The 20,541-nt window shown below is 36.9% G+C and overlaps 1 protein-coding gene across 1 annotated transcript in view; it reads left to right on the top strand.

Moving 5' to 3' along the window:
* LOC126470787 (palmitoleoyl-protein carboxylesterase NOTUM) overlaps positions 1 to 20,541 on the top strand; it is a 338,465-nt gene that overhangs the window by 216,614 nt on the left and 101,310 nt on the right. Inside the window, exons 5-7 of the mRNA XM_050098797.1 lie at positions 6,398 to 6,450; positions 17,380 to 17,475; positions 17,586 to 17,646. Of these exons, the coding sequence (XP_049954754.1) occupies positions 6,398 to 6,450; positions 17,380 to 17,475; positions 17,586 to 17,646 (210 nt within the window). The remainder of the gene's footprint in view (positions 1 to 6,397; positions 6,451 to 17,379; positions 17,476 to 17,585; positions 17,647 to 20,541) is intronic.

The raw sequence follows: 20,541 nt of genomic DNA, 5'->3' as shown, positions 1-20,541 counted from the left end.
TCATTTTAAATTCACATCGGATTTGTAAATATGGCTAAACGCCAACACTTATATATGAGTTAGTAATTAGCACCCACAACCTTTTACATGTTACACTAATTGAAATTCTTCTACGGGTTAGAAGCAGTTGTCAAGGAGCAACTGTTTCAGTTTGTTTTCAAATTTTGTTTTGCTGTCTGGAAGAGGAGAAATAGATCAGTGTTTAATGTCCCGTCGACAACGGGGTCATTAGAGACGGGGCACAAGCTCGGGTTAGGGGAGGATGGAGAAGGAAAGCAGTAGTGTCCTTCCGAAGGAACCATCCTGGGCTTTGCACTAAACAGTTCAGGGAAATCACAGGGAACCTAAATTGGAATGCGAGTCCAGTGTGCTACCCACTACGCTATCCCACTCGGTGCTTTGCTGTCTGTCAGACAGCTAGGGCTACGAGAAGCTGGATGTTCGTACTGCGATATTCCAGAAAGACTTGGCAGGATTGTAAGCACTGTACATGATTTCTGCCAGCGGTGGTCGCCTTAGCGTGCGGTCGCAAGAAGACCGGGCTCCAGACAGCCACTTGCACTCCCGAAAGGGAAGGCCATCGTGTCCGGTGTATGGCTCTGATGCATTGTCCTGCATCTGCAGCAGTAACCTGAGCGGCAGTTGGCACCACAGTGACGCAACGAACTGTTGAAATTAAATTACTTCAAGGACAGCCCTGAGCCAGACGCCATGCAGCATGCTTGTGGTCCCAAACCACTGCCGATTGCGACTTCATTGGTGTCAAGCGAGAGCGAATTGGAGGGCAGGATGGTGGTCTGTTGTGTTTTTCGATAAAAGCTGACTCTTCCTCAGTGCCAGTGACGGCCGTGTGTTGGTTAGAAGGCGGCCCGTTGAGCGCCTGCAACCAACCTGTCTGCATGCTAGACACAATGGACCTACACCTCGAGTCATGGCCACGGATGCCGTTTCTTATGACAGCGCCCTGACTTTAAAATTTTACATCAGTCTGATGGTTCGACCTGTTGTGCTGCCATTCATGAACAGCATTCTAGGGGTTGTTTTCCAGCAGGATAACGGTCGCCCACATACCGTTGTTGTAACCCAACATGCTCTACAGAGTGTTGACATGTTGCGTTAGCCTACCCTATCAGCAGATCTGCTTCCAAGTGAGCACACACAGGACATCATTGGAAGACAACTCCAGCGTCATCCACAGACAGCATAAACCGTCCATATATTAACCAAGCAAGTGCAACATGCAGGGAACTCCATCCGCTAAACTGACATCCAACAGCTATACAACACGATGCATGCACGTTTTCATGCTTGTACTCCACATTATGGCGGTTTCACCAGCTATTAATGTGTCATCATTTCACATTTGCAATGGCTTATCTCGCGCGTGATTTTGCATTGTTAATTGCTTAAATATGTCACCTAGACAAATGCATTCCCAAAATTTCATTTCTCTACATTAATTACTTTTTGGTGCTGGTGTCTTTCTAAAACCCACACCTCCACAGAGTTTCCATGATGTTAACCCTTCCAACAGTAAAATGAGTGTGACACAGCTGGCGCCAATCAAGAGTAATATAAACCGTGCTAATTGTTCTCAAACCTTTCAGAATATTCTATGAGCCACAACACTGTTTATGTAATGTCTTCTTTTACACCTTAATTCAGGTTTAATTTGTTACATATTTTTCATAAGTATTAATTCCTTTGAGGACATTTGAAAATATGCTTAAAGCTGTTAACTTAAGGTTATAATGAAACAGTGTTTGAGTGTTGATAATATCATGATAAAAATATAATAATAATTTATGTTTTGTTGTAATTATATTCTAAAATAATGATAAATTATATAGTTTGTTTTATTAGCATTTGCTGTCATTAATTTGAAAAGTAATCTCCATAGTGTAATCCCAGTATATTAAAATATTGATATACAAACTAAAAATTATATTTGTGCAAATTTGCTATCTATGGCTAGAACACTTTGTGAACATCCTTAGTCACAGATTACATAATTTATAAATCAAAAATAATCTCAAATCTGGCCAGAATTTAGAGATATCAGAAATTTCTGTAACCAAGAAAAGTTTCATCATGTCTTGATATATTAAAGTGTACAGCATATTACACTATATGTATTTGTCATAGCAGATTCAAATAAAGTAAAATGTGTTCCTCCTCTTCTAGTGAAAGTTGCTAACATTTACATGCCACAAATTAAATATAAAAGTTCTTCTTTACCATAAAATCTGTGTGGTGATGGCATGACTGTTTAAATGCATAGTGGCTGATAATAAAGTGAGTCCAATATCTGACATTGTTGTTTATATATGACTTACTAATCAATAACATATCTTGAAAACAGAATGTTATGGATATAATAATAAAAGATGCCTAGTTACATTGTGGTTTGGAATCCCCGCTATGTGAACCTCCGTAACTGCCTGTATACACAACAAGAACTAATACAGAACTGAGAAGAGGCATGTGTGCAATTGACTACTACAAATGAAATTATCTTTCTCTACATAATAAAATATTGTGAAGTGAAACTAGCCATTACCCATGCTTTGTTGTTTGTTGTTGTTGTCTTCAGTCCTGAGACTGGTTTGATGCAGCTCTCCATGCTACTCTATCCTGTGCAAGCTTCTTCATCTCTGAGTAACTACTGCAACCTACATCCTTCTGAATCTGCTTAGTGTATTCATCTCTTGGTCTCCCTCTACGATTTTTAACCTCCAATACTAAATTGGTGATCCCTTGATGCCTCAGAACATGTCCTACCAACCGATCCCTTCTTCTTGTCAAGTTGTGCCACAAACTCCTCTTCTCCCCAATTCTATTCAATACCTCCTCGTTAGTTATGTGATCTACCCGTCTAATCTTCAGCATTCTTCTGTAGCACCACATTTCGAAAGCTTCTTGTCCAAACTATTTATCGTCCATGTTTCACTTCCATACATGGCTACACTCCATACAAATACTTTCAGAAACAACTTCCTGATACTTAAATCTATACTCGATACTAACAAATTTCTCTTCTTCAGAAACGCTTTCCTTGCCATTGCCAGTCTACATTTTATATCCTCTCTACTTCAACCATCATCAGTTATTTTGCTCCCCAAATAGCAATGTCATTTACTACTTTAAGTGTCTCATTTCCTAATCTAATTCCCTCAGTATCACCCAAGTTAACTCGACTACATTCCATTATCCTCATTTTTTTTTTGTTGATGTTCATCTTATATCCTCCTTTCAAGACACTGTCCTTTCGTTCAACTGCTCTTCCAAGTCCTTTGCTGTCTCTAACAGAATTACAATGTCATCGGCGAACCTCAAAGTTTTTATTTCTTCTCCATGGATTTTAATACCTACTCCAAATTTTTCTTTTGTTTCCTTTACTGCTTGCTCAGTATACAGATGAATAACATTGGGGAGAGGCTACAACCCTGTCTCACTTCCTTCCCAACCACTGCTTATCATTCATGTCCCTCGACCCTTATAACTGCCATCTGGTTTCTGTACAAATTGTAAATAGCCTTTCGCTCCCTGTATTTTACGCCTCCCATCTTCAAAATTTGAAAGAGAGTATTCCAGTCAACATTGCCAAAAGCTTTCTCTAAGCCTACAAATGCTAGGAACCTAGGTTTGCCTTTCCTTAATCTTTCTTCTAAGATAAGTTGTAGGGTCAGTATTGCCTCACATGTTCCAACTCCTGGGGCCTTGTTTCGACTCAGATCTTTCAGTGCTCTGTCAAACTCTTCACGCAGTATCATATCTCCCATTTCATCTCCATCTACATCCTCTTCCATTTCCATAATATTGTCCTCAAGTACATGGCCCTTGTATAGACGCTCTATATACTCCTTCCCCATTTCTTCTTTCCCTCCTTTGCTTAGAACTGGGTTTCCACCTGAGCTCTTGATATTCATACAAGTGGTTCTCTTTTTTCCAAAGGTCTCTTTAATTTTCCTGTAGGCAGTATCTATCTTATGCCTAGTGAGATAAGCCTCTACATCCTTACATTTGTCCTCTAGCCATGCCTGCTTAGCTATTTTGTACTTCGTGTCGATCTCATTTTTGAGATGTTTGTATTCCTTTTTGCCTGCTTCATTTACTGCATTTTTATATTTTCTCCTTTCATCAATTAAATTCAATATTTCTTCTGTTACCCAAAGATTTCTACCAGCCCTCGATTTTTTACCTACTTGATCCTCTGCTGCCTTCACTATTTCATCCCTCAAAGCTACCCATTCTTCTTCTACTGTATTTCTTTCCCCCATTCCTGTCAATTGTTCCCTTATGCTCTCCCTGAAACTCTGTACACTCTCTGGTTTAGTCAGTTTATCCAGGTCCCACCTCCCTAAATTCCCACCTTTTTGCAGTTTCTTCAGTTTTAATCTACAGTTCATAACCAAAAGATTGTGGTCAGAGTCCACATCTGCCCCTGAAAATGTCTTACAATTTAAAACCTGGTTCCTAAATCTCTGTCTTACCATTATATAATCTATCTGATACCTTCTAGTATCTCCAGGATTCTTCCATGTATACAACCTTCTTTTATTATTCTTGAACCAAGTGTTAGCTACGATTAAGTTATGCTCTGTGCAAAATTCTACCAGGCGGCTTCCTCTTTCATTTCTTAGCCCCAATCCATATTCACCTGCTATGTTTCCTTTTCTCCCTTTTAGTAAACATAATTTTATGGCACAGACCTTAAGGCTGTATTCCACATGCTGTAGTGCACATTATCTCATTCATTGATGACTGTTTTATTTATTTATTTATTTAACTGCCTTGTAATTGCTAATACACAATTTATTTAATACCTACTTGTATGCAAAATTTTGGATTCAGTATACTGACAAGGGAACCTCCCCATCGCACCTCCCTCAGATTTAGTTATAAGTTGGCACAGTGGATAGGCTTTGAAAAACTGAACACAGATCAATCGAGAAACCAGGAAGAAGTTGTGTGGAACTATGAAAAAAATAAGCAAAATATACAAACTGAGTAGTCCATGCGCAAGATAGGCAACACCAAGGATACTGTGAGCCCAGGAGCACCGTGGTCCCGTGGTTAGCGTGAGCAGCTGCGGAACGAGAGGACATTGGTTCAAGTCTTCCCTCGAGTGAAAAGTTTATTTTTGCAAAGTTATGACCTGTCCATTCGTTCATTGACATTTCTGTTCACTGTAATGAGTTTAGTGTCTGTGTTTTGGGATCGCACCTCAAAACCGTGCAATTAGTAGACGAAAGGACGTGCCTCTCCAATGGGAATCGAAAACATTTGATCGCAAGGTCATAGGTCAACCGATTCCTCCACAGGAAAACACGTCTGATATATTCTATACGACAGTGGTAACGGCATGTGTGTCACATGACAGGAATATGTTGTCGACCCACCTAACTTGTACACTTGGCGAATGGGTTTTACCTTGCCCGATTTAGGTTTCCTTGTGGATGTGATAATTACTCCCAAAAAAGTGATGAAAACATAAGAGTGTGTCACATAAACTGCAACAAATGAATGCAACAGTTTCACAGTCGCACACTTTTCCCTGTGCTCTGTCAAAACATATGTTTTTAACGTTTTCAAATTTTTCCTTGTGTAGACCGTCAAATCCTGCATATGTCCAAGCAAATCTAAACATGTCCTGGAATTTTGGAGAGCGAAACTGATTATGTGTGAGTGCCTGAACTTAGATAATTGTCTGAAAATAAAAAATTAAACTTTTCACTCGAGGGAAGACTTGAACCAAGGACTTCTCACTCCGCAGCTGCTCATGCTAACCACGGACCACGGCGCCCCTGAGCTCATACCTGCCCTTAATGTTGAGTATGTTGCGCATGGACTTCTCAGTTTATATATTTTGCTTATTTTTTTCATAGTTCCACACAACTTCTTCCTGTTTTCTCGCGTGATCTGTGTTCAGTTTTTCAAGGTCTATCCACTGTGCCAACTTATAACTAAATCTGAGGGGGGTGCGATGGGGAGGTTGCCTTGTGAGTACACATAATGAACCAGATATCCACACAGACACACACACACACACACACACACACACACACACACACACACACACACACACACACACACACACACACACACACACTCTCTCTCTTAGCTTACATAACTTTTAAACATGAAAAAGAATTTCTAGGATGTGGAATGAAACAAGAGAAAAAATTGTTCATTCAGGGAATATAGTTTCACTGTATAATTTTTCTCTCAGCTTTTCCAGAATATGATGCACATATGAAAAGTCCAGCATTTATTTATTGTTACACATATTTGTTTGTGGCATGTCTGAGAATCTATGTTATGTTCAAATTTTGTTAGTCTTCACTCTTTGTGCTACACACCACATGAAAATAATGTTATCTTTACATCTTTCTAGCTTCTACCTACGAAGATCAAACAACAGTAATAGATGGATAGTGTTCCTTGAAGGTATGTAAACTGTGAGGGTAAGCATGGCAATACTACCACAAACAATTAGGTATCTCATTTCATTTTTATGTTAAAAAGGCTTAGGTAGCAATTGACATTTATCTTCATTGTCAAAATCCTCCAATTGAATGTACAGAGCAAAGTGTTGCATTTACATGTGACTGTTATGTGCCAACTTCTTTGTGTGCAATTTAGAGGTAACCTCAGCCATCTAAAATCCCAAACCCCCATTTGGATCAGGTTCATTAATGGTAGGTTCGTGATATGAACGTAGGCCAAAAAACCTTATCTGCATTTCTCCATTACCTCAGCAGCTTCTTCACCATTTGCTTCACCTGACCCTCCTCAGCCACCTTCCTGAATGTAGCCTCTACCTCTATAGCTCAATGAAGTACATCATAAATACAGTCTAAGACAAAAAGTAACAAAAGATGCACCATGAAGGAATCATCCAAATGGGGCAGAAATCAGTAGATGTGACATACATGTATAGGCAAAAAAATGATTACTTTTTTCAAAAAGTTGAATGATTTATTCAACAGAAAGAGCCTCACAAATTGAGCAAGTCACTAATGTGTTGGTCCACCTCTGGCCCTTATTTAAGCAGTTATTCAGCTTGACATTGATTGACAGAGTTGTTGAGATCCTCCTGTGGGATATCATGGCAAATTCTGTCCAGTTGGCATGTTATATTGTCAAAATCATGAACTGGTTGGAGAGCCTTGTCCATAATGGTCCAAACATTATTAATTGGGGAGAGATCTGGCAAGCTTGCTGACAAAGGTAGGGATTGTCAGGCATGAAGACAAGCAGGAGAAATACTCATTGTGTGCAGGTGGGCATTATCTTGCTGAAATATATGCCCAGGATGGTTTGCTGTGAATGTCAACAAAATGGGAATAGAATATTGTCATTGTTCCAGTGTGACTTAAGAGTGCTGCAGATGACAATCAAAGGAGTCCTACTATAAATGAAGTCACACTCCAGATCATCAGTCCTGGTTATCAGGCCATATGACAGGAGACAGCCATGTTGGTATCCCACTGCTGTCCATGGTGCCTTTATTGGTCATTGAGGCTCATTTTAAAGTGGGACTCATCACTGTAGACAATTTTACTCCAGTCAGTCAGCTCCATGCTGAATGTGTCCATCAGCACTGCAAATGGGCTTATTAGTGCACAGAGATCAGTGGTAGTTGCCACAGTGGGTGCTGTGAGCTCAGTCTCCTTTTTGTGGGCCAACTATAAATGGTCCTTTTCGTCACTGAAATACCAGTCGCACATGAGATCAATGATATTGATGAATCCAAGTTCTGGGTGCCTCTCTCATGATTGCTCAGAGCTCATGTTCTGCATATCTCTAGGTTGGCCACTTCCTTCTTGATGCTGTGTTTATTTATGGTTCACCCATTCCTGCCATTACTGTTGAATAGTGGCATAGCTCCTGTTCAAATGTTGAGCCACTCACGTATTACTCTAGTTGGCTCCTTTGAGCACAACTACACATCATCTCTGACATGTGGACACTTACGTATATTGTTCACGTACCCATTTGTGAGGCATAGTTACTGTCCAACTGAGTACGCAGAATGAAATTCACAAAGATTTTATGCACTGGAATCAACATCTCCGCTGTTTTCTAGCCTTGCCAGTTGTGTGATGAAATTGTACTGCTGCAGCGTACATCCTTCCATTGGCTACCACAGTTTACATTTTTGCAATTTCTGTCAATACTTGCATGAATATCAATTTGTGACCAATTTGAATAACTCCTTTGTGGTGCATCACTTTTTTTTTTTTTTTTTTTTTTTTTTTTTTTTTTTTTTTTTTTTTTTTTTTTGTTTGTCAAAGAGTGTATTATCGTACATTGTGCAACTTTAATCTTAGTGAGCTAGTCTTAATAATCAATTTGCAGCTTTAATCTTAAACAGTTTGCCATCTTACTGAGACACATACAACACCTTGTTTCAAGAAAATGTAATTCTATAATATTTCTTTAATTATACTTGATACATTACAGTTGATCAAAACCAGTAACTGTATCCACTAAGCTGCAGATAGATATAAGTAAACTCCATGACCCTTCTATTATGCTACAGTCAGTGATTCATAATCTTTAAATATTGTGTGTGTGTGTTCAGATGACATACTGTGTGTGCACCTGCGTTATATATAGCATGAAAAAGGGAAAAAATTTTAGTTATTCTTGGGAGCAGAAAACATAACACATAGTCTAATCCCCAGCTCTCTCTCTCTCTCTCTCTCTCTCTCTCTCTCTCGCTCCCCCCCCCCCCTCTCTCTCCCCCCCCCCTCTCTCTCTCTCTCCCTCTCCGTCTCCCTCCCGCTCCCGCTCCCCCTCCCTCTCCCTCTCCCTCTCCCTCTCCCTCTCCCTCTCCCTCTCCCTCTCCCTCTCCCTCTCCCTCTCCCTCTCCCTCTCCCTCTCCCTCTCCCTCTCCCTCTCCCTCTCCCTCTCCCTCTACTCTTCCTCCCTTCTCCCTCTGACTATATCCTTCTTTCTTTTCATCTCTGCCTCCCCCTCTTCCCTTTCTACCTACCATTACCCTTCTATACCTTCCACCTGCCTCATGCATCTCCCCCTGTTCATTTCTCTCTGTGGAATTGCTCCTCCCCTCACTTTGTCCATTCTAGTCTCCAACCATCTCAGCCTGTCTCCAGTCACACTCACTCACACATGTATCCCTACGATTCAGTTCAATAAAGATTGCCAATTCTACTTCAAAAACATTCCTGTCATGCAGGGAAAGCTACACATTGGAGGCTTGAATATCATTTATTTGCCCCTGATATACAGGCCACAACGCAAAGCAGTTTGTGAAAGGAGGTTGATACTACTCCAACACATCAATCATGGACAGCAGCCTACATGTCAAAGGCCACAAAATCCATTTTTGCCCCTGACATGTAGGCTGCCCTCGAAAGTGGTTGGAATTGACAAGTTGATGCTGTTCCCACGTGTGTTTGTAATCAGGGCAGACTGTACGCCAGGGGCTGCAAAAAAAACAGGTTTTTACCCATATCTGCACTGCTATTGGAGTTAGGAGATTATAAAAGTGCAGTGCTGAGACTTGCCAGACCTTATGTTTCTGTGCAAAATTTGCTTGAAATTGAACCAGGGGTTTGGGAGGAGATCCCAAACATACACACAGACTGGTTTTTGGGGTTTGTAAAATAAAATTATAAATAATATATAATATTACACCAGTGTTGTGTGTATTTTCTCTCATAATATATACAATACTCAACCAAGAACAATGACACAGTAAGTCAATGCAATTTGAATTTCTCTTTAGTCTCCAAATGGAAAATCAAAGTTTCAGCATCCAACTGGTCATATAAATATTTTACTTGATGCATCCACATTTGATAATAATATTTCATACTTGTTTCCCTTCTGCTGTTCCTTAGAACAGTATTCTAATACAAAATTATACTCAAAATCTTTCACCAAATGACTAATCTCAGCATTTTCAGTAATTGAGCAGGTCATCCATAAAGTCTCTTTAAATTCTCTTGGGTGGACTGATCTCATGGTTTCCAACTTGAGAAACTTTTTGTAGTTCAGCAAATCATTCTCTGCAATCACATTCTTCTAGACTGTGGATCTGTATTCCAATAACATGAAATGCTGCTCCATACTCATTCACTTACAGTACTACATTATACTGTTTTAGGTCAGAGTGTGATATCTGTATCAGTACTCTCCTAAATTTTGAACAGGGTTTCTGTGTACTTGGTTCCTAAACACTTATGCACTGCAGCAGATTGTCCTTGCACCTATGTTAACTAATCCTTTACAGATTCCTTAGGCCAGTATTATACTATCAAATTTCTTTGTCCAGTATCTTTGTCAAATATGTTTGTCAAAGGAATGTGATGGTGTAATTTATTTATTTATTTATTTATCTTACAGCTTTAACATGCATGGGCAATGTTATAATAATTACATTTAGATTATTGATACACAATATAAATAGATTACATGCTATTAAGTATAAGATCATTTAAGTATATTTAACATAGCATTCCTGAGGTCAAATCATGTCAGTACCATACTGTATGGGCACTTCAATATAAGCCATTTTTTAACTCATTTTTAAAAATTCTACCAGAAAGCTGTTTCAGGTTGTTTGGCAGAGAATTATAAAATATTGTTCCCTTAATGAATGGTGTATTTGTTGTTAGATTCAATCGTCTGCTCACCATATGAAAGTCTGATTTTTGTCTTGTATTGTAATCATGGATTTCCATATTCCTGTTTGTCACTTTTTTGTCTTTTTTCACTAATAATATTGATTGAACCATATATACTGCATAGATAGTCGTAATATTAAACTTAATAAACAGGTTTTTACATGAAGTTCTGGGTCTTACTTTTGCCATAGTTCTTATTACTCTTTTCTGCAATAAAAATACCCTTTTTATATTGTATTGGCTACAACCACCCCACAATACAATTCCATTAGATAGATGGGGATACACCAACCCAAAATACGCTATTTTTATTGCTTCGATATGTAAATATTGAACTAATCTCCTTAGTAAATACAGACTAGATGTTATTTTACCACAGACATGATCTGTTTGATGATTCCACGCAAGTCTGTCATGTATATATATCCCCAGAAATTTACATTCTGAACAGGTATTTTCCTGAATGTCCTCATTTAAAACAGTATTTTTATTTGAGCCACTTGTCTTAAAATAAATTAAATTAGTTTTGTTAATATTGACCCTCAGGTTTTCTTTTTCAAAATGTGTTTGGACTTTTTCAACAAAATTCTGTACCACTGAATTTAGGTCATCATTACTACATGCCCAGCAAACCCCAGAGGTGTCATCAGCATACATAGTAATACGATGACTGGTGTCTACTACTTTTGGGAAATCATTCATGTAGCAAATGAACAAGAAGGGGCCCAAGATAGAGCCCTGTGGCACACCAAAATTTATATTTCTTATCTTTGATCTTCTTTTTTTGATTACCTCTCCGTTATCATACACAACTTCTGTGCATTGTTGTCTATCTCTAAGGTAAGATTCTATTAAAAGCAACAGTTTCCCACTGACACCATTATAAGTAAGCAAGTTTATTTAAAAGAGCGCTATGATGGACTCTGTCAAACGCTTTGGAAGGATCTAAAAACACTCCTGCCGTTTTGTAACCTTCATTTATTTTCTCCATCAGACAGTGTACAAACTGTACTGCTGCAGATATCGTGCTTCGACCACTTCTAAGGCCGTGTTGGAAATCTCCTATTAAGTTATTCATATTATAGTGCTCGATTAAGATTTCTAGCATTATTTTTTCAATTAATTTACCAAACACTGAGGTTAAGGCAACTGGTCTGTAGTTCTGTGGTTGTTTTCTTTTCCCTTTTTTATATAAAGGTTTAACTATAGCAAGTTTCAGTTTCTTCAGAAACGCACCTTCTTCAAGTACACAATTTATTAGATGGACTAATGGTCTGGCTAACTCCCCCTTGCATTTTTTAAGTAGAAAAGGAGAAAATTCATCCCATCCAGCTGACCTTTTATTTTTTAGGCTGTCAATTAGCTGTGTTACATCCTTGATGTTTACTGTAGGTAGCTTACAAGAGTCCCGTTCCTTTTCCTTATCATATTTAAACTGCCTCTCCTGTTTCATGCAAGTATCATTTTCAATAGCATCTATAAAGTAATCATTAAATATATTGCTAACTATATAAGGATCAGAAGAATTATCATTACATATACTTAACTCTATATTATTAATTTTAGTTTTTGAATCAGTGTTCCTCATATCATTAACTACTGCCCAGCACGACTTTCAGATACAGTCAGAATTTCTGATCTGTTTAGTAATATGTTCTACTTTCCTTCTCCTTACTTCCTTGCAATATTCATATTTATATTTTTTATAATCCTCTTTATATGAATCAAGACTGGTTTCTCTGTGTAGCTTATACATATACTCCATTCCTTCTTTGAGTCTTTTCGTTTTTTCATCCAGTTTTACACATTTGATTACTGGAGGTTTATTTTTATTTACGTTGATCTTCTTTGCCGGGATAGTAATATCAATATGTCTAGTTAAAATTTTTACAAATACTTCCCATTTGCTGTCAACTCCCCTTTCTCTATAAACTGATTCCCAAGAGTCTTGACCCAAAGTTTTCTTTTGCAAGGTGATGTTGTATTCAGAAAATAATCTTCTATTCTCATATTTTTTGGTTTGTTTAAGTTTATTAAGACAACCAATCACTAATAATTGTCGTAGATGATCAGATATGTGCCCGTTTACAGTCTGTGCCGACACAACATTTTCATAATTGGTCATTACATGATCTATGGAATTGCTGCTTGACTCAATTATTCTAGTGGGCACATGACTAAGTAGATCTTTAATATCATAGGATCGTATGCAGTCTTGTAAACCTTTGCATTCCTGGCTGTCGCTTAGTGTGTTTATATTAAAGTCTCCTAACATTATAATATTTACTGTATTGCCACCCTTGCTTAGCTTCCCCAATACACTATCCAGTGCTTCCAGGAAAACCTAGAGATTACCAGAAGGGCCTCGATATATACCTACCACAATAAGTGGGATGGATACAATCATTAACTTAATTATCACTGCTTCAAAATCTTTCTCAATACAATAGTCATTAACCCATGATACTTTTTCTACAGAACTTATTAGGTTACATTTCCTTACGTAAGTAGCAACACCCCCTCCTTTATGATCTATTCTACAGAAAAACAATGTAAGATTATACTCCTGTAACTTATAATATTGAATATTACGGTTAGCTTTTTGATGCCCTGTAGCCACGATTACATGTGGAGCTAGATCTGTAACTAAGGCCTCAAATACATCGATTTTGTTACCCAAGCCCTCAACATTATAATGTAAAAATGATATATTAGTACAATCATGAGAGGATATATCCTTGTCAAGATTAATATTATCACACAAATTGATAGTTTCTAAATTAGGAACACTGAGGGACTTTGTTATCCTAAAAAATCAACAGTCTTGACATTGCAGTGAGGAATTATTTCCGTTTGCTTGCTCTGCAGGCATATATAATTATCACTTCTGTCTTTCGTGTGTATGATATCTGAGGTACAAGGTAGCAGATCTGAATTATTGCTTTTTGTTTCCTCAATAGCTCTGTTGATGTCAGTTACTAGCGTATTCTTACCCAGACGATTAAGATGTAGTCCATGTACAGTGAAGCTGCTTCTTTGATAACTGTTAAGGTCCAGCAGTCCCACATTTTTTAACTTGGAGCAGAAATGTTTTAATTTTTTGTTTGTAGATCGGATTTCTCGGTTCACACACGACCAGTCAGGCAGATCAAATCTCACTGGAATATTTGACACGATCACATTTGTATGGGACAACATCATTAACATAACAATAAACTTTTTAATAAATGAACTGTAATAGGAAACTTTGTCAAATGTTGTCAAATATTTGATCAAATCTATGGCATCACTGTAGAATTGATCAAAGAAGTCACTTGTCTTCTGATCACTGCAATGTGACATATTACCACGTGAAGCGCTAGCATCGCTGCAGCATTCTGTCATCTGTAGTGTTTTTATAAACATTACTGGTAAATACAATTGGTGTTTACCAACAACTACAAAATTAATAGAGGTGTATGAAGCTGATGAGGCACTTTACAACATGAGGCACCCTCAATACAATGATAGATTAAGAAGATTGGAGACCTAACCTAACCCAACCTTCTCCTGTGACAAGGAATCAGAGTGTTACAGTGAGCCTGTCTTCTGCAGATATAGTGATCCTTAAGTGAGTATTGTGCTTTGTGATATGAGGATACACTCCACTGAGCACATACAGAAATGTATGCTCATCCATTCTTACATAACTGATGTACGACTTGACGTCCTCCACTGTAAGCTCACGTAACAAGTTTTGTTGAATGCTTTTATCGTGTTGTCGTAAAACTCATGGCTTCACCCATGTACATTTCCTTTTTTCTCCCGCTTCTCTTCCGCATGTGCACACAGTACAATTGGGGTACATGCAGTTGCTGTTGACAACAAGTTGTTGTTGTCAGCCATCTTGAACTTTGACGAAAATTATGATGACAGTGTAATACACATTTTTAGTGTCACGTCAAAGATCTTTGTCAAATATATTTGACGAATATTTGATCACATCTTTGATCAAATGTTTGACAAAGAAATTTGATAGTGTAATACCGGTCTTAGTCTTGGTACACCATTCTGTAGCCTTTCGTATCTGCAACTTCGTATCTGTGATCTCATTATGTCACTAGTTCTCCATCGATTGAACTTCAGTAATACAATTCTCTTTCAACATTTTCATGCTTCATTCTAATTTATTGTTCAAGGAATCAATAGGAACAAACTGCGTATAGAAACCCATGTCCTGAAATATCATCCAACAACTAATATAGAGTGTCTAAGTTATAGCAGGCAATTCTGCCACTAGGTGACCCCTCTGTCAGCAAATGTGAGTTTCTGTATCTGCATACTGCAAGTGGAACATATCACACAGTATTATGAAGAATAGATGTAGAACACATCCAACATTATCACAACACAGCTTGTGTCCCGTCAGCATACAAATACACATTTATTGTTGGAGAGAAGGCCTAGCTGCAGGCAGTTTTCCATATAATTACAATGCTCTGTAGAGTTGCTGGATGACATTACCAGACATGAATTCAAATTCTCAGTTTGTTCCTCAAGACATTCATCATAATCTCTCAAATGAATTCTATTCAGTTGAAGAATTCCTGGAAACTAATCATTATAATATATGTTTCTCCTATATGATAACGAAAACCTTTTAGTTCTTAAATAAGCCACTTATTTTCTGTGTTTTTTCTTTGTAAATAATTGATTATTATACAAAACTTAACTGAATTGTAAATTTTGACAAAGCCAACTGTATGGAAAATACTGAAAGGTGAATAAAGGTTCAATTCTATTATATTTGAAGTTTGCCAATATTCAGCGTGTTCAGAAATTCCCATTACAAATGTCTAGGACTTGTAGGAGGGAGTGCATACATAATATTTTGAATAGGAACCCATTTCCAGAAAATATCATTCCGTTTCTATGGTCGTTTCAATTCAGATGTTTAACTCATCCACTTCTACTGGACGAATTGAATTAGGCATCATACAGTATAAATATTAGGTACAGTTCAGCAGGAAACATAATTCAAGATCCATTTATCACTTAAGCTCATTTGTTTGTATTAACATTTAAATGTTATGTGTTTGCATTATTCCAAAACAAAAAAAAAACCAGTATGCTGTACATATAGAACATAATATTAAGTGTTGATACAAAAAACTGTGCTTAAATCATAAATGGATCCTTTATTATGTTTTCTTTCGAATCTTTACATAATAATTGCACTGCATCACACCTAATTCAGTTCCTGATCCAGAAGTGAATAAGTTAAAAACATCGGAATAGCAACCATCATAGAACGGAAATGGTATGTTTCCAGACCTTGGTTCCTATTCAAAATATTATGTACTCACTTCCCTCTATAAGTCTTATAAGTTTGTAACAGAAATTTTCAATAACCCTGTACAGATTTTGTATGTAATTTAAACAGAGTCAACTACTTTTGATGAAATCATAGCAGAAATCAAGACTCGATGCAACTGTAGGTAACTGGAGATTTCACTGTTACAATTTTTGCAGATATTTCATCATGGCAAGATAAAAAAAAATAGCTTGCAACAAGGTGGAATTACTGGTCATGTAGTATTAACTACATCAGTAACACATTTAGCTAAAAGAGAAAATAAATAAAATTTCATGGGACTATGGAACACACTGCAGGAAGCAATTTTCATTGCCTCCAGATGGTCAGAATCGCTACATGTCCAACATTTTAGAAAAGTGTTCCTGGAGAATCTCATAGAAGCATATTACCAAGAAAAATATTTAACAATTAGATTAGAATACAGAGGTACATTATAACAGCTGGTTCCACTTGATTTCTCTCAAATGCCACAGTGTCATTATTAGTCGTGTCATCTATGTGTGACCAAATAAATACTAAAAGCTGCTAACCTAGGTAAAGTATTCTGTTTCCCAAAGGAGATAGCAGCTCTTAGTTCTATTGATATAGGCTAATTATATATTAAATGTTATGTTGACAAAGAGTTAGTTCCTTAAAGTAGCAGGCCGTTTCTGCTAGCCACAATAATTAATACAAAGAAATGTGAACAACTCCATTCTGTTAATTTACAAAAGGAATAGTCATTTAGGAATTCCCTAGACTTACTTTACAATGCATTGGAGGTAGTTTTACTGTATTCTAATGAAGGCTAATAGATTATGTTTTTATTTCAAAGCCTTGTCTTCCTTAAGTATTGTATGCTCTTGAAATTTTGCCCAAAATTTGATAACAATGCTGTATAAATTACAACTGAGCTGAAAATTTTTCTTTTAGTTGCCACATATATTATTTCAAAGAACATAAACAGACTTATTAAAATCAATATTTCCAGTACTGTTAAGAAGAATATTCATGATTTTTCTAAGCATATTGTTTGTCAATAACTCATAGATTCTTAGAAGACTTGATATGATATGGAATAAATCCTCCTTGAGGCAATTACAGACATCTGAATGGTCCATATATTGCGTAGATATCTTTCAGTGTTCATTTATTGTGTGTAAAAGTATTATACTATGTGTTATGCACTCTTTTTAAAAATTTATGTTCTGAATTACATGCTGAGATGTTTCCTTGGTTCAGATAGCCTTCTACAAAATTGTTGTTTGATTTTTCACTACTTAATAAAAGATAGATTCTTTTGTTTTGATAAAATTGCACAAATAATTTTATTGATTTTTAGCATACACTCAGACACTAAGACTAAGTTACCTGGTTACACAGGAGGATGGTACTGCTTTGACACAGAAACATGTCTTAATCGCTGGACGGAACGGCGTTACTTAATGAGCTCTTCCCATTGGCCCGAAACACGTACTGGTCTGTATGAGCATTATTAATTAATATTTGAATTTGTCATAAGTCAGAACATGTGGATTTATGTCTACACAGCACCACTTTATATTAATCATTATTTAATTCCTTTACAGTTGGAGGAATATTGTCTCCTAACCAAGAAGAAAATCCTTTTTGGCATAATACAAATCATGTGTAAGTCCATAAATTTACAGTAGCTGTAACACATGTAAACACATTACTGGGATTGTGTTTCCATATAATATAGGAAATGCAATCAGTCTGCATAGATGGTGACAGGTTTGTTTAACCCAGGGGAGAGTGTAGTAGAGATTCTGAAGAAACTGAACTGGCAGACTCTTGAAGATAGATGAAAACTATCCAAAGAAAGCCTACTTACAAAATTTCAAGAACCCGCTTTAAATGATGAGTCTAGGAATTTAGTGCAACCCCCTATGTATCACTTACATAGGGATTATGCAGACAAGATTACATTAATTACTGCTCACATAGAGGCCTTTAAACAGTCACTCTTCCTGTAGGATGTACTATCCTCCATGCACTACACAGTGATTTGCAGAGTATAGGTGTAGATGTAGATGTAATGGCCTAACTATATGATCATGGAAGAAAATTAATGCATACTAATAACTTGCAACTGTCTGTTCATTTATTAAAGTTGGAAGCAAAGTGACAAATTGAGAATTATGTTTCTAGAACTGAGGAGGATAAGTTAGTTATTGTGTGAATCAAACATGAGACTATAAAGAATGAGATTTTCACTCTGCAGCAGAGTGTGCGCTGATATGAAACTTCCTGGCAGAGACTATAACTCACAAAGAGAAAAGAAAAATTGAATAATCTTTATGAAAGTAGCTTAAGAAAATTACCAAAAGTGTACAAATTTTATTAAGTGAGATGGTAAATAGTGGAACAGGAGACTCAGCAGACTCATGACTGGGAGTAACTGGGTTACAAAAATGATATTTGGTCAACATAGTTTAGGTGGATGTAGGGATGGGTCTACCTCAATAACTGTTAAATATGAATTAATTGTTAATGCTAAATGATAATGTCATCAACTGGACATTGTAGCGTAATCCAAAAAACATTAGTACAGTACATATTCCAGTATAAAGCTCTATTGGTTTTAGGTTGGCAGCACTGATGCTCATAAATGTCAGGTGGGGCTAGGGGACAGCACATGGCAACCACTGTGCATCCTATTACAGCTATACTGTCACTATCACATTTTAGCAGTCTGCATCTATCAGAAAGATCAGTAAGCATAACTTTTTTTTCAGAATGGCCTGTGTTAATAATGAAAATTTGTTATTTGGATTTATATTTTCACACCTATAACATGTTGATTTTTCAGCTGTTCTGTAATAATGTTATTATAATACAAAGTAATTCAACAGAGACTACACTAAAAGTGATGGACACTAGTGATGATATGATGTAATTAATGTGTAATTTGCTGAACACCAAAATTTTACTGTTTCTCAGACACAAACCTCGATGTTCCTCACATTCATACACTGTACACTGAGTATATGACACAGATCATTGCCTTCATATTTTTATTTGAATGATCATGCAATGAATGTAAATTGTACAGTAGTACATAGGAATTTCCTGGTGCCAGAATTCTGATTCTCACACATCTTAATCCACGACCTGTGATTCTAATGTTCGTACATCATGGGAGCCATGCCAGTTTCAAATGATCTGTATCCAGGACATATCATCTCCCAAAACAATTACTTAATTTTCTGTGGGTATATTTAAAAGGAACAATGTGTTTTACTGAACTGTACATGCTTAACAACCTGAAGGAAGAAATTCATGACATGATTTAAGCCAAGACCGCAATCGTTTGAACAGTGATGACTAGTTTTGGCAAATTTGAATTGGCATTTTCAGACTGCAGTAGTACAAGCAGTAGCATCTACAATGAGCATTACAGGTAGACACATTATCATAACCGATAATAATGTTACTTGGAGTACATAATTATTGACTATAGTAAACTGCCTACCTGATTATGATAAAGTGTCTGCCTGTAATGATAATTGTAGATGCTACTGCTTGTACTAATTTAATTTTAAAATGGCAATTCAAATGCTGTCAGTTTACTGTTCACACATATGCTGCTACTAATGATGTTGTTGCCAATGGCATCCAAGCAATTAGGTAGACATATATGTAAATATTACTGATTTTCATTCGCTGCAGGCAGCCAGACCCACAATTAATGTGCTGATAAATTGTGTGCCACATATAAGTTAATATAAGATAATCTCTGCAGTTTTTATTTCAGTACGACGTTTGATTTAGTGTTTCAGCATCCTGTCCTGTGATCAAAATTACAGGGTCAGTTGAAAGTATTTATCTACTTATTTTATGAAGTGTGAGGTTGTACAGTTGATATTTTCCACACCAGAAGCACCAAATTATTTTTTGTTCCCAACACCAGTGATATGGCACTTTGTGTTGTATGTAGTCCATCAATTTTTTAAGCAAAAGTAGTCTTAAAAAAAGAATTCGAAAGTGTATATGGTATCATTTTCTACTAAAAAGAATATGAGGAAATAAGAAAGTACTTCTTACAAGACAATGCCAATGAGGTATGACTTACCACAAGTCCACCTACAATCTGGCCAAATATTTAACTAAGCTAATGACTTCAATAGCTGGCCAATGTGAACATCACATCAAAAATTCTCAGATGTTCATTGAGAAAATTAAACAGATAAGAATTGGCCCAAATGATATTTTAGTCAGCCTTGATGACGCATTGAAACTGTTGGTGGAGCATTTTCCTCCTGAAGTGATAAGGTTTTTCCAACATGATATGATTTCTGTATGGTGGTAAATTTTATGAAGTGACAGATGGAATGGCAATGGGTTCTCCAACTTTTTTATAGATGATTTTGAGGAACATGCATTAAATTTGGTCCTCTTCATCCATCTTCATTTTATCATTATGGTGATGACACATTTATGGTCTGGCTACATGGCACAGACTCTCTTGAGCACCTTCTTGAACATATGAACAGTATGCACCCAAATGTTCAGTTCACTGTC

Source organism: Schistocerca serialis, chromosome 3 (assembly GCF_023864345.2).
Source record: "Schistocerca serialis cubense isolate TAMUIC-IGC-003099 chromosome 3, iqSchSeri2.2, whole genome shotgun sequence".
In the NCBI taxonomy this organism is placed as follows: domain Eukaryota; kingdom Metazoa; phylum Arthropoda; class Insecta; order Orthoptera; family Acrididae; genus Schistocerca; species Schistocerca serialis.
This window is presented reverse-complemented; position numbering and strand designations above follow the sequence as displayed.